The sequence below is a fragment of the Mastigoproctus giganteus genome, chromosome 6 (genome assembly GCF_048544385.1).
Source record: "Mastigoproctus giganteus isolate SK-2022 chromosome 6, ASM4854438v1, whole genome shotgun sequence".
Classification (NCBI taxonomy): domain Eukaryota; kingdom Metazoa; phylum Arthropoda; class Arachnida; order Uropygi; family Thelyphonidae; genus Mastigoproctus; species Mastigoproctus giganteus.
In genome coordinates, this window is record NC_143580.1 from 234792537 (window position 1) to 234808756 (window position 16220).

At 36.7% G+C, this 16220-nt stretch overlaps 1 protein-coding gene across 3 annotated transcripts in view; it reads left to right on the top strand.

Moving 5' to 3' along the window:
• Positions 1–16220, top strand: part of pcx (pecanex) — a 743348-nt gene that overhangs the window by 351588 nt on the left and 375540 nt on the right. For all 3 annotated transcript variants that reach the window (XR_016547122.1, XM_090376780.1, XM_090376781.1), the window contains 2 exons: positions 2653–2744; positions 8816–8922. Coding sequence is in view for 2 of the 3 variants with exons in the window: in XM_090376780.1 (XP_090232906.1) it covers positions 2653–2744; positions 8816–8922 (199 nt within the window). In the remaining variant the exon portion in view is untranslated. The remainder of the gene's footprint in view (positions 1–2652; positions 2745–8815; positions 8923–16220) is intronic.

Sequence of the window (16220 nt, forward strand, 5' to 3'; positions counted from 1 at the left end):
TCCTAAGAAGAAGCCCCTCCTCACACAAAAAATGAAAAAGGCCCGATTAATTTGGTGTAAGGAGAATGTCAAATGGACCCCCCCCCCCCCCAAGCAGTGGAAGTCAGTTTTTTTTTCTCGGATGAGAAGAAATTCAAGCTGCATGGCTCTGATGGGAGACAAACGATTTGCTGTAGATGTAGTGAAGAATACCATCCAAACTGTATCCAGTGAAGTTCCCTACCAGCCAAATGATATTGGGGTTCATTTTGTATTGCGGAGTAGGTCACCTGCAGTTTATAAAAGGTTCCGTAAATGCCAATGGATACCTGGATATATTGGAAGGCAAATTGCTGCAGACCATTAGAGACTATTTCAACCTGCCAATTTTAAGGATGACTCTGCTCCTTGTCATCGGGCGAAAAGTGTAAGTAGGCACTTCTGTAGTTACTTTAGCTTCATTTCTGCATTAGTGGTTCTACCGTAATGTGTTTATATTTGTTACAGGTGTAAAAATGGTTGGAAGAATGGTCCATTACAATTGTTAGCTAGCCAGGAAACAGCCCGGACCTGAATATAGAGAACTGTTAGCATCCTGTGGTATCTGCAGTTGCCAGAAAGAAACCAAAGATCCTTGCTGAACTTCAGGAAGCCATAATTCTTGTTTGGAACCACGAACTATCAGTTGATTATCTTCAGAAAGTGATCTTGTCAGTTCCTCAATGGTGTGTAGTAGTAGTAGTAATAGTGGCATGTGATGCAAGAAAACAAGTGTATGAGCTTATGCAGCATCAGCCAAAAAAAAAAAAAAAAAAAAATCACAACATTCCCACTTGTCCAGTTCCTCCTTAAATTTATTCAACCTATCAACTTCCACAACAACAACAGATGGAAGTTTGTTCCAGCAATTAACCACCCGTGTGCTGCTGTCATCAGGCCCAGAGGCAGTTCAACTAAATATTAGTTTGCACCTGGTGAAATTTTCATTTTGTTTTCCATTTACAATGATAAACTGAAGCAAATTGAGGGCCTCTAATAACATTTCAGCCATAATTGTTGCATTTACCAAAACTGTTGTATAAAGGTTGCAAATGCTCATTTTGGAATATTTTGAGAGCAACTGTCAAATATTACTTAGCTTTGCCTTAACTATTAATAAATATCATTAGTTTATGTTTCTATTTGTGATGCTAGTCATTAATGTAACATACCATCGCAAAAAAGGTTGGAAATGTGAAATTCTTAGTTGATGCACTTTCTTTGAACACTAGCTGCATAAATGAGGAAAGATGGACAAAATCAGTCACTGTGCAGTCATCCAGTATTTGGGAAAACACCAGGTAATTTGAGGATATGGTTACAAGATTGGGGGAGATGCCTTCTTAATACATGGTTAAGAAGTAGGCAGCAGAATTTAAACAAGAGAGGAAGAGAGCCTGGAAGATGACCCACACTGTGGAAGACCTGCCACATCCATCACTGCAGAAGTTTTTGACAGTGTGCATAGTCTGCTGATAAATAATCGATGAGTAATAGTTCTTTACATTGCCAGTGTCTTGGACATTTCACTGGGACATGTGTACCACATAATAACAGAGGTTCTCACTATGAAAATGCTGTCATCATAGTGGGTTCCAATGGCAGACAGCAGATCAGAAATGCACAAAAGTTTTCAAGTCTGAAATGAAGCAAATGTTCACTTTTCAAGTGAACATTTGCTTCATTTTTAAGCAGATCCACCAAATTTCCTTTCACAATTTGTGACCATGAATGAAACATGGAAACAGCTCTTCTGCTCTCCAAAGAAAATCCAATATGATTCCTTCTGCAGGCAAAGTGATGGCATCATTTTTTGGGGATGCTGATGGAGTGTTGCTAATGGATTACATTCAGAAAGACCAGCCAGTCACAGAGGCATATTACACAGATCTGGTGAGGTATTTGAATGACAAACACTGAGGAAAATTAAACAAAAGAGTGTTGCTCCACCAGGACAGTGTGCCTGTTCACAAGTTTGCTATTGCTGCACTGCACGAGTGAGGCTTTTAAATCTTTGACCTTTCACCTATTTCCTTATTTTAAAAAGATACCTGGCTGGTCCATTTTTCCACTGACAGTGACATCATTTCTGCAGTGGATGCATTCCTGGAAGCCTAACAGAAGACTTTCTTTGGAGCTCGAATAAATGCAATACAGCATTGGTGGCAAAAGTGTATTTAATTCCAAAGGGGACTGTATTGAAAAATTGCACATTATCAGACTCCTCAAATAAAACTTTCATACTCAGGACACATTTCAAACCTCCCTCAAAAGTGATCTTGTGCAGCAGAGAAATTACATTTAAAATAAAAATTTAATGGATGTAGCTCTGAAATTAATGTTTCTAAACATTGCAATTATACTTTGGAAGCCTTATTCAGTGATTAGGGTATAATTGTCTGATAGGAAAAGTTTTTAAATTTAACATTACCCTAAATTAAAATTTAAACTGGGAGTAGTGATGATGGACCATAGATTATATACATATCAAAACTTTGTAATCATTGCTGTTTCCAACTAATTCAAATTTGTGTTTAATATAATTTCATTTTATTAACTGCACTCAGTTTATTAGATTTAGATTATCTTAAATGAATTTCATGCAATTCAGTAAAAATCTATTTTCTTTTACAGCAACAACAGGCCTTATTTCCGCTATATACTGTTTATTCAGAAGTTGTGTAGCTATTGCTTTTCTTTATGGGTTTGCATATGGAGCCTTAAGGGTAAGTAAGGAAATGTAACATAATTTGTTGAAATATTCAACTTCACAGTATTTGCAGGTGATGCAATACTGGCATTCTAATTGTATTACTAATAATAATTGTTAAATATTATTAATACAGTCGAATCTCAGTAATACAAAGTTCAAGGAACGTAAATTTTCACGTTTTGTAATAACGAGGTTTGTAGTAACAAGGTCCCCCAAATGTGTCAGAATTTTAATAATAAATAATAACTAGATCGTATGTATAGCTTAGCTTAATTTAATTTTCAGCACTCACCTAATTATTATTAATAAATAATAATTATATCAAAAATAAATTAATTTAAATTAATAAAAAATAAAATAAAAACAAAAGCCTTGTCTAACAGTACAGTAATAGGAATAACATATTTTTTAAATATTTTATTTTATTTGTATGATTATCATACAAAGAAAAAATACTAAGAAAAAAGCAGTTAACGGAAATTAAAATATTGTACAGTATATATTTTGATATATACAGTATTTTAGTATCACATTAAAAAGAATTACAATCTTAAAATAAAAGGAGACAATCAAACCGTTAACTTTTTAATAAATTAATCTAATTTAAAGAAAGAATCCAATGTTGTTTACACAGTTTTTGTCCTATATGCATTTTTACCTACAGTACATACATTATCAAATGCAATAGTTGTTTCTTTATCGACATTACTGCAGGCCAACACTCTCTATTATGGTCAGTGCATTCTGGGCATCTTTTTTAGATGTGCACTTCTTCACTTTTGCTGTCGCTGGTATCAAAAACATCATTTTGTTTGGTGCTCAGCAGCTCTTCTGGTGTTGGCATTGCAGTGGTAGCAACTTCATCATCCACCTTCACAAACTCTTCAAATTCACCAATAAAGTCCACATACTCCTTCAAATTCGCCATTGTTGCTATCACATTCATCTGCTGGGCCATGTTTTTCGATAATATTCTCTCCAAATAATATTCTCCTTACTCTTTCTGAAGCAGTTGATAATTACACTTGATGCAATACTGTCCCAAGCAATAACTAGATTACGGATACCATCCAAGACTTCCAATTTGGTTGCAAATTGTTCCCTCCTATGTTGCGGATCAAGTACCTTATCAGGCGGGCTCTGTATGCTCTCTTGAGGTTATAATGCCTTGATCCAGTGATTGCATTAAACTGGTGGTATTGTGGGGGGGGGGTAAAAACAACAGCCGTATATTTGTCATCGGCAGAATGTGCTCTAAACAATCTGGAATCATCAAAATGTTTCTTTTTTCTGAAGCCATTCTTCTGTCCACTTTTGATGGCCATGACTGAAAAATTTTGACTGTAAACCAAGCACTTCTATTGGCCTCACAATTACAGGGAAGTTGGTTAACTGCTTTAAAACATCTTGGAAAACTTACCAGTCACAAGTGGGCATAGTTTTGTACTGCCATCTGAATTGCAGCATAACACAACAGTGATTCTTTGTTTATTAAATTTTCCACCATGACAAGACTCCTTCGAACAGCAAATGTTTTGTTTTGTAGCAAATTATAAAATGTCTCATCAAGATCAAAAATATCCTTTGCCTCATATTTTTCAAGAATGGACCAATCTGTAGCCTTTTCTTTGTTGACTAATCCAGACTCACTGCAAACATTTCTCAAACTCTTTAAATCGTTAGAACCAACAACTTCTGCATTTGATGTTGCTAATTCCTTTTGCTGAGCTAGATAATTTGCCTTTTCTTGCAAAATCGGACCTGATATTGGCAAATTGGATGCACGCATTTTTTGGTACCACTCAAAGTTTTGTTTCAAGCTCCTCGTGTTTTGCACCACGAATTCGTTTCCTGTTTTTCATCGCTGCTCCAGTGCCAGCGCCTCCGTAGCCAGGTGGAAAGGAGCAGCAGTGCGTAGTACACGCTTCTTGATTAGACCGGGGTTCGAGCCCATCACCACCAAATACGGAGGATGCGGAAAAGTCAGGGAAGGACCACCGCATATCCCGGAGCAATATGGCCTTAGTTGCTAATGCTCCTGAAAACCAAATAACAAACAAACAGCTCCAGTGCCACGCACTTCTTCAAGTCTTTTTTGGTTTTTCAGTATTGTAGTTAAAGTAGGTAAAGGGATGTTGTATCCCTTTGCAATGTCTGTTTTGCTTCTTTCCATCCTATCAGTTTCTTGTATAATTTTAAGTTTAATTTCTCAGCTTAATTCCATCCTTTTATGTTTTGTCGCCATAACAGTACTAGATAAGATTTAATATAAACAAATTTTAAATTAATTTAAAGACAAGTTCAAAAAAAGGTTATCAGCTCAGATAATATGGCACAAAAAATAAATTGCTGTATATGGTAGCAAAAGACTGAACTGGCGTAACAATTGCAATTGACCTTATTCCTGTGTAGGGCGAGGGAGTGCATGTAAACAACTTAGAAAAACTTTTTATTCTTTTGTTAATTTAACAACTCATCCTTCAGAAAGATGTTTTTTAGAGTACACTTGACGTTGTAGCTACCATAAACTGCTTTTGTTTACACAAAACTATTTTCTAACAAGTTAGTGCCATCCTTTGGGAAGTACGAAGCCGGGTGACCGGAGGCAATAATCAGACAGCTCTGCCAAGATTTGTATTAAACATACAAAATGACAAAATTTATTTCTCACGGGGTGTAATACATATCGGATTTTGTAATAAATAAATGAATATATTTATATAGAAAATCCGTTCGCAGGGGAATGGTATGTGCTTCATATAAACGAGTGCTTTGTATAAAACGAGTTGGTATTAATGAGATTTTACTGTAATATTAAAATAGTAATGAATCACAACATTGCAACATTGAAGTATACATATATATAAAATCACCTTTATTGTTAAAATCAAAATACATAATATGAGGCTACCTCTGTTTTTTTTTTTTTTTTTAGCATAGAGGGTGTTCACAGTTGAGGAATGAAGAAATAAAAGTTTTTCTCAGCTGGCTGACTGGATGCACTGCCTTAGGTTTAATATACTTCTTAACTAAGAGTGTGATCCCTTCCCCCCTCCCTATCATGTTTGTCCTTTCTGTATACATTGTACTTCTTGTATTCAAATTCTGCATCCCTTATGTTTGAGGGACAACATGTCTTCTCTGATATCTTACAGTGTCTGCATTTGATGACTTAATCAGTATTTCAAATGCATCAAATTTATTTACTATGCTCCTAGCATTAATGTGCATTCAAGTGCATCCAGCTGTCCTTACTTTGAGTTACCTTAACACGGCCCATGTATTTACTTGTTGCCTAATAAATCCCGAAACAAACAACAAACAGTATTTACTTGTTCCCACAGCAGGCCTTGAAATCTCCAACTCCTTGCTTTCTAGCTGCTGCATTTTCCAATAGAAGCAGTGCAAGAATCACTTTCACCTCTGCCTGCAACTAGTTAATCTATTAGTCTGTGTATCCCCTCGGGCTAGTGATTTTTCTGACCCTCCTAATGCTGCATCAATAGTATCAGGAAATATTCTTGCACCTCTTCAGTTTAAGTGTATCCCATCCTATAAGTCCTTGTTAACAGGCACAGACTGCACTGATAAAAGTTCTACCTCATGATCTTCAACAGTCTCCTTTCCAGGGTGAAATTGATTGACAAAGCTCTCAGCATGTATTCCCTTCTATTGTATTGCGGCAGAATTGCAGGCATTGATGCTTTCAAATTTAATCCTAACTTGTGACTTTCTCCTGTACATTGACTTTGCCCTGTACTTCTTAAGTAAGTCCTCAGATCTTCCTATGCCCATTATCATTAGATACAACATGTAAAAAGAAGTAACAAGTGTGTGGTTTTTTTTTTTTTTTTTCAACACAAACTGTTAATGGCTTTTCTCTTCTGAAGTAACGCATTTAACAGTAGGCTTAATAAACAGTAGGGGTAATAAACTTGTCCCTCTTTCCTTAACTTTTTTAAAAAAGTTGTGCCAAGAGAGTTCTGATATGTTTATTGGATCACCTGGAATACTTTCAGAAATATGTGTGTATTAACAATGAAAATGCAAGAGATGAGTTCAAAAAAGATAGTTTCTTAACTTGCATCTTTTAACTTCTGGTTTCATCCAGTAACTGATTTGAACACTTCTGTTCTGAGAATCCCTTGACACATGTAAGAATATCAGTGTTCCAAACTGTTAAACTGGTCCCATGAAGAATATTGTCTCATTTAGTATGCTCAAATCAGGAAAACTCACAAAATTATCTGTTAACAACAGATTACTTTACTAGGACCATCCTTTTCATTAATTCATGGAATTTGCTTTTTTGCTTTAAGCAGAAAACTAATTTTAGGCTCTAGAACATTTAAAAGAAACCAGTAAGTTATTAACTTGATTAACTATGAAGGTAAGTCACAAATTACTTCACCAGTATATTGCTTAAATGAATATTTTAACAGCAAAAGAAAGGTAATGGTTCCTATACTGTCAGGCCCGTGATGTCATCTGGTTCTTCGTTAATGATCAAGTCTAATTGAAAGCCTGTGGAGGCCACTACATATGAAAAGTTTATATTCTTGCCAGTTTCTTGTATAAAAGTCTCAGAAAATTCCATTCTTTTTTAAGATTCTTGGTTCTTTATAATTTTAATTCTTGGAACACTTTTGGAATGTAAACTGAAAAAAATTGAAACCAAAGAAATTTGAAATAGAAAATTTTTTGTATCTAGTCTTAAAATCATTATAATCAATATTTTCGACAGTTTCAGGGTGTTAGTGATAGGTGTAATGTTGACTTTTGACTTCTATTTTAGAGCTGTTTTAACTCATGAAGCCAATTTCTGTAGTTCTGATAGAATGTGTGGTTTACCATTTCCATTGGTTCGTTTTGTTTGTTGAGCAGAGTTAAAATGTTTTGGCCATTTTTTACAGATACAAGCATGTTACAATATTTGAAGGATTGCTTCACTCTAATAGAATTTTTTATCTATGTATCTTTCTAGGTTTAAAAAGGTTCCTTCAAAAAAAAAAAACAGTAATAATAATAGTTAGTACTGTATGAATGAAATATTCAGTGACATTAAATTTTAAATGTTTGATCTTATCACTCACATTGCTTTTATACCATCAGATACCTACCCACATTGAGAATAAGTAACTATTATTGGAGAAGTGTTACTTATTCAAAGTATAGCCAGGTAGCAACTTGTTAAGATATTCACAATATGAAATGTAATGAGGTGATGCCACTATAATAACTGGTTAATTTACTGCATATATACATGATACATTTGTCCTAACTTATATGTCACCTTGCAGATGTAAACAAAAAGGAATATAATGTATAGAAACATAGGAATGAGCCAAATTCACAGTAACTGTAATATTAAATGTAACAACACAAGAATGGCCACTGCTGGGATGAAACTGAGTGCCTTTAAAACTTTTGATGCCATAGGGCATAATAAAGGGATAACACCATATACCTATGAATGCTGGGGTCTATCTAGAGATCCTGGACAATAATGAAATACAAGTATGGGCTATCCTAAATGACAGAATTATTGGAATAACATTCTATGTCATACTGCTTGCATTGTGATGGACTGATTTGACAACGCAAGCATATAAAAGTTGAAATGGCCAGCCCGGAGTCCCGACTTTAATCCTATAGAGAACCCTGGGATGAACTGGATCTCTGGGTGTATGTAAGAAGAGACCACCTAATAAACAGAGTCGAATGGTGAAAAATATCCAACAACATTTAAAACCACTGGTGAAGAGTCTTCCCTGAAGGCTAGAGGCTGTCATCACGGCTAAAAGTTTCAACACATTTTATTAATTTTCCTGTAAATAAAGGATTTTTCTTTTTTTGTACATGTGCAGGTATCTAGATTTTAATGGTAAGGTATTGTTTATTTGGCCTATATAAATCCAAACTCATAAATAAATGACTTTAGAGGTTATGTTGTGAACTGTTATATTTTACTGTTCTTTCTTCTAACTTATATATTTACTCCATACAGTTTTATGCTGTGTGTATATGTATATATATAAATGCATATAGATTCTTATTTTTTTATATATTTTTATGTATTCCTAGGAGCCTAATAATCCTTCTCAACACATAATGTTTTCTATTTACTGTGGTCTTTTGGTCTCTCTCTGCTATCATCTGAGTCGTAGTGCAAGTGATCCTAGTGTCCTATGGTAAAGTTTACTTTTAATTTATAATTTTTTACTTTCAATTTATCATTTTTCTCATTATATGTAACTTCTGTGAAATACTATTTTCATTATGAATACAAAATAAAACGTTTAAATTTTTTGAAAAGTGTGCATATACAGAAGATAATGAAAAGCACAGGACTACATACCTGCCATCTGTCATGGGTTTTCCATAAATTTTCTGGCTTTCACACTTTATAGAAAATTTCCTTGTTTTTATGAAATTCAATCAAGCTTTCTTTTCTCCCAGATATGCATATTTAGGGGAGGGGATACTTTTATCAGAAACTTAACTTATGACAGAATTATTGAACTAATAATTTTTTTTTTATGAAAATCCCAAACACGAGAGGTATTAGAACCGTGCTTGGGTTGGAGGTTCAGAAGATGAAAGACGATATTTGTTGACATTAGACTTGAACTTCTGTGGACTGTAATTTTCAGGAAATACATAAGAAGGAAGGTTGTTCCGGAAAACGGCAGCTGATTGAATAAATGAGGAAGATGAAAAGTTGGTTCTGTGAGTTTGAAGTTGGACAGTAAATCGATGTTGGCTGGTGACAACACATGTTCGGACTGTTTTGAAAGAGAGAGAGAGAGAGAGAGAGCGGGAATTATAGAAGCCAATTCAGAAGAACAGTGCCCATGGAAGTATCTGCAGCAGAAACAGTAAGTCTATGAGACAGCGAGTGGAGAGCTCTGTTAGAGAGCAGTCATTAATTAACCTAACTGTCCTCTTCTGAACTAGAGGTTTTGGGGGCATGGCCCCAGATGTTGGAACATTATTCCATGGTAGGGCAGAAGAAAAGTAATGCCAAGAGTGAATGAGAAAACCAAGTTTTTTAGATGCAGAGGAAGCAATATTTGTAATGTGCTTGTGCAAGACAGATTAGAAGTTAGGGTAATCCCCAAGAGAGAAATATTATTTTGGCTAGAAATCGCAGTGTCATCAAAGATAAGCATAGGAGCAGAAGAATCCCTTTTGCATGATATAAAAGACAAGACTGAGTTTTAGAAGGATTGAAATCAACATCGACATTTAAGGAATTGGTAGCAGATATTTGAGAAGTTGAAGCAGAATTACCTGGAGATCAGCATTTAAGGAATTGGTAGCAGATATTAGAGAAAAACACCCAGTGTCCTGAGCTGAATATCATCATTGTTCTCTTCCTTGGTGTTTCCCTTCTACTTCTCTCTCTCTCTCTCTCTCTCTCTCTCTCTCTCTCTCTGGGTAACTCAGTTTTTTTTTTTTTGGCTGGTGCAGCAAAAGCCTCAGGCTTCCTTGCACAATATGACTAATGATGATAATTATAATAAGTTGAAGCTGATCGAGCAGGGCAAGGTTTCTCAAAATGGAAAGTGGAATGCAATGTGTTATCATCGGCAAAACTATAGATAGGATTTTCAGTAAATGGAATAAGGTCATTAATATACAAGAGAGAATGTTGGGATATCAGAGACGTGGTGTCACACAGATATAAGGGATGCGGAACTGCAATTTGGGGAGTACAACGTCTACAGAAAGGATAGACAGGATAGGAAGGGGGGAGGTGTTATGCTATTAGTTAAGAAACACATAAAAACCAAGGAAGTGAAGCCAGTCGACATCGCTGGACAGTGCAGTGTGGAGTCAGTTTGGTGTGACATAAACATTGGGAGATCAAAATTGAGAGTAGGAGTGTGCTATAGGCCTAATGACTCTGATGAGTATAATAAGGAACTGTACAGGGAAATAGAGTGGGCCAGTAAATCAGAGTGTCTTATAATGGGAGATTTTAATTTCCCAGATATTGACTGGATTTTGGGGGCTGGTTACTCACACACTAGCAGGACTTTTGTGGATTTATTGGATGATTGTTTTCTACATCAGCATGTTCAGGAGGCAACTAGAGGGAGTAATACTCTTGATTTGATTATCAGCAGTGATTCTTCATGCATTAAGAATCTGCAGATAAATGAACCACTAGGTGGCAGTGATCACAGTGTGCTGAAGTGGGATTTACTCAAAGAGGTAACTACCATTAGGGGTAAAGGGAAGGGTTATTGCTTCCGTAAAGGCGACTACGATGGACTGAGACAGTATTTAAATTCTATACAGTGGGACCAACTGATGATGTTACCAACAGCAAATTCAAAATGGGAAGCATTCAAAGAACTTATCTTGGAAGCTACTAGGCTTTACATACCAACTAAGAAATATTGTTCAAGGTTTAGGCCAAAATGGATGTCAGATGAACTAATGAGGCATATGGCAGAGAAGAAAAATGCATTGGATACATACAAATTAACACATGACACAGAAGGCTATGATAGATACAAGTTGATATGCAACCAAGTTACAAAGGAGGTTAGGCAGGCGAAGGCAGATTACGAGAAATCCTTGGCAAGGGATGCAAAGAAAAACAGCAAAGAGTTCTTTACTTATGTAAACTCTAGAAGGAAGGGGATGAATCAGATTGGTCCACTTGATATTGATGGGTCAAGTGTTGATGATCCTGCTCAGGTAGCTAACAAACTAAATGAATATTTTGCATCGACATTCACACATGAGGAGTTATTCAGCGAGGGGAATGCCAGAGGTGTATTCAACTCTAGCAGTAAGCTACAGAATCTTGAAATAACTGGGAGTAAAGTGGAGGAGAAACTGTTGAAGATAAACACAAGAAAGGCACCCGGGGTGGATGGGATCTATCCAGTTATATTAAAGGAGGCAGCAAAGGAAGTAAGCAAACCCTTAGCCATAATTATGAGAGCTTCCTTGGACTCAGGGGAGGTACCCATAGACTGGAAATGTGCAAATGTCACCCCAATTCACAAAGGAGGATAACCTGTGAGCTTAACTTCTGTTCCAGGAAAATTAATGGAGGCACTGGTTAAACAAGCACTGCAGGATCATTTAGACAAGACTTCAGTTATAGCTCAGACACAGCATGGTTTTGTTAAGGGGAAGTCTTGCCTGACCAGTTTGATTGGATATTATGATGCAGTCACAAAAGAACTGGATGCAGGGAATAGCTTTGATATTATATACTTGGATCTTAGAAAGGCTTTTGATACTGTTGCACATGGAAGACTGCTACACAAATTGGAGCAGTGTGACATTGGAGGCAAATTGCTGCTAAGGATAAAGGGGTGGTTGAGGGGGAGAAGACAGACAGTGGTAATCAATGGACACTGCTCATCGTGGACTGATGTTATTAGTGGAGTCCCTCAGGGCTCAGTGTTGGGTCCATTATTGTTTTCTGTATTTATAAATGATATTGATGATGGTATATCGGGCTTAATGTCCAAGTTTGCAGACGATACAAAGGTTGGCAGGGTTGTCAAGGACACTACTGACACTATGCTGCTGCAACAGGATCTGGAAAGGTTGAGCAGATGGGCTGAGAGGTGGCAAATGAAGTTTAACATTGACAAATGTAAAGTACTACACATGGGAAACAGCAACCCCAGAGCAACGTATCAACTCTGTGGTACAACACTGACAGTGGTAGAGAATGAAAGGGACTTGGGGGTGGTTGTGCAGGCAGATATGAAGTTCTCTGAGCAGTGCAGACGGGCTGCAAGAGTAGCTCATGGAGTATTGTCAATGATATACAGGAATTTTTCCAGCAGGGATAAGGAGGTGATTATTCCATTGTATAAGGAGATGGTCAGGCCACACCTAGAGTACTGTATACAGGTCTGGAGGCCTCATTTCAAGAAGGATGTAGAGCTGCTGGAACGAGTACAGAGAAGGGCAACAAGATTAGTGAATGGAACAAAGGGGTGCTCTTACGAAGAAAGGCTTAAGTTTTGCAAATTACAGTGTCTGGAGACTAGGCACCAGCGAGGTGATCTGATAGAGGTGTATAAAGCCTTGAATGGTTTAAGCATGCTCAATGCTGATGGGATTCTTCCTCTAGCTCAGAAAAATCACCTGAGAGGGCATAAATTCAAATTGAGGAAAGACGGATGTAGGATAGACGTGCGGAAATTTGCCTTTAGCCAGCGGGTGGTTGGTTGGTGGAACAGACTTCCATCCCTTGTGGTGGAGGTTGATAGCCTAAATAAGTTTAAGGCTCAGCTGGACAGGTATTTTGAACGAACAGAGGGGTGAAGTAGTGGTTTTTTTTTTTTTTTTTTTTTGGCTGATGCTGCATAAGCTTGCTTTCTTGCATCAAATGCCTCTACTAATGCTAAAAAAAAAAAAAAGAGAAAAAGAGTGGGGAAAGAACTGAAACTTGGAGGACACCAGCATTAGTGGAGAAGTTAGAGAGAGCCATCTACCACCACCCTCAGTGAGCGACCAGCAGTAGTTGAATCAACCAATAACTGAGATTCTGTGATAAAAAGTACATGTGGTTTGGCAGACTGCAAATGGAAATGGACATCATTGAGATTAGAATTGAGACCACATATATTTGTGTAATGAACTAGGAAGTGTTTGGGATGTTTAGATCTTTTTGCAGATAAGGTAACTCTATTAGTTTGACAATTCATAGTTATTCAGTAGTAAGAAAAAGTTGGGGGGGGGGGACATGCTGTATGAAGTAATGAAATTTTTGGATATGGCGTACACATTGTAAGAATATACCCAGATCCTTGAGATAACGTGGCCTCAACAATGTCCCCTGCATGCACACTACTCAGACTCCCTCCAGTCACTATTTGGCAGAGTAGAGGTAACAAAATTATACACTAGTTGATCCGGTGTACTAACTAGCAACTGGCCTGCGAACACTGTTTTAGAGCTGTACCCTCGAAATGTAAGAAAGATTGGATCTCGCCATGATGTTTATCATAAAGTAAAAAGTCATCAGTCATACTGCATGATGGAAGAGATGGGGAAGGGTTGACCAGAACTTAGCTCTACAGACTAAACATCTATGTATTACATAGATCTATATATTGATACTGTGATTTATAAGATATATAACAGCCTGTAGTATTTGTAGATAATGAAGTCTTGTTCTGCTGTTTGTAGATATTATATAATTCCAAAGTAAGTGAAACATTGAGAGCAGCAAATTTTGCTCTACATTTGAAACCTATTTTTAAAAAGCTTGTGGGTGAGCCAGACTGAAATGGGCACCTAATTTCTGCTGTATTAGATGTAGGTCAACGTTAAGGGGTTGATTTCTTGCTAGTCCTAAGTATACTTTTTTGCTATACTTCAGATGTACAGTCTCCCTTTACAACCATGATATTGCTACTTTTGTATAGGTAATATGTCAAAGTTTAAAAATGCTGCAGATCAAAAAGTTGATGGATACATACCATTCTCTATTTTTCCAGTTCTGCACAGTGAATACTTACCATTTCATAATACACTTTCCAGAGAAAAGTGTTCAAAACAGAATAATTAAACTTGTGACCAGGATAATTAGGATTATACTGGAAAGATTGTGCAAAACTCAAGGAGTAGAATTTTTTCAGCCTGGACTGTACTTGTTAACTGGAGAGACTGCTTCTACAGGGATGGGATACACTTAAATAGAAAGGGTGCAAGAATATTTGTTGATGCTATCGAGACAGTGTTAGGTGGGTTGGAAAACTGCTAGCTTGGATGGGGATACAAGGACTAATAGATTAGCAGTAGCTATAGGCAGAGGTGAAAGTGATTCTTGCACTGCTTTTTGTTTGTTTGTTTGTTATTTGGTTTTTAGGAGCATTAGCAACTAAGGCCATATTGCTCCGAGAATATGCGGTGGTCATTCCCTGACCTTTTCACATCCGCTGTATTTGGTGGTGATGAGCTCGAACCTCGGTCTATTCAAGAAGCATGTGTTACACACTGCTGCTCCTTCCCACCTGGCTATGGAGGTGCCTCTTACACTGCTTTTATTGGAATGAGCAGCAGCCTGGAAAACAAGATACAGGGTATTTCAGAGACTGCTGGGAGTCATAGTGGAACAAGTAAATACATGGGCTGTGTTAGGGCAGCTAAGAATAGGAACAGGTGCATGTATACTTGCGTGTACACCAGTGCTAGGAGTTTGCTAAATAAATTTAGTACAGTAAACCCCTGCTATTCGCGGGGGTTACGTTCCTGAGAAATGCCATGAATACTGAGTTATGGCTCCCATAATAATAAAGGAGTTCCATTCCAAAGTATGAAATATATAAGAAAAACTAGTCTAAAATTTTGTCTATGTATGTATTATATGTACCTTCATAATATGGCTATGTACATAGACAGTACATAGTGAAATGCAAGCATATGGCATCGAAATGAAAATAAGAAACAATTTAATATTAAATGTAATATTTATTAGAAATTTCAAACAAATCTTTCAAACCAGCGCCTTTGCTAGCTAAAAAACCTATCCCGCCAGTGCTATCACCAGTTTCGCTAAAGTGTTGTTAAAGGAGTTTTGCGTTTTCACGAATGATGAGTGAATTTAACGGAATTTTATTTTGAGTTCGGTCTTCTACCCACAAATTTAAAGCCTTTTCCGTTTTTTTCTAATTTAACATCACGAGTTACAGAGCAAATTTTTGAAGCAATTAGCGCATTTTCACGGACACTACGGCGGATTTTTTCTTCCGATTTCTTGATTGGTCGTACCGTTGACTCATTGATTTTATGTTTTGCCACCGAGGAGACACTTTCATCATTAGAAATTTTATCTAATAACTCAGTTTTATTCGCTAATGTCATCATCTTCTTTGATATTTTCACATTTCTCTTGTTATTCGTAGCCATATTTTTGTAGTGGTTAGAAAGAACTTGTCCACAATAAAGTCACATTCTTCCGTTAACACACTCGAAAAAAGTCTGTTTTACACAGCAAAACGGTAGATTTATTACTTTTGTAAGCATATCAATTTATAAATTTATTCAATTTATAAGCATATAAATTAAAAGCAAAGGACGAAACCTTCCATAACAAGCGCATAACACGTATTGAACAAGGATTAGCGAGAAACATTCACGCTCGCGATTTTGTCACCCCTCTCCCCCACCCACTGAGCGCTGTTTTGACCGGGAAAGATCATTTTAGCCACGCCCATGTTTTTTTTTATGGCGGAAAATATTCACGGCGCTTTAAAATCCACATTTTTTTAGGTTTCATTTTATATTAAATCGGCAATCGCGAAACCGCGAATAGCGGGGGTTTAGCGTATTAGTATTAGTAACGGCCGCATGGTGCAAGAAAGCCTATGGCTTATGCTGCACCAACCAAAAAAAATCCGAACAAAACAATGATAAAAAAAAAAAAAAAAAAATTTTGATGAATTTGAGGTGTTGCTCAAAACATCAAAGGCAGATATTGTTGGAATATCAGAGACGTCGT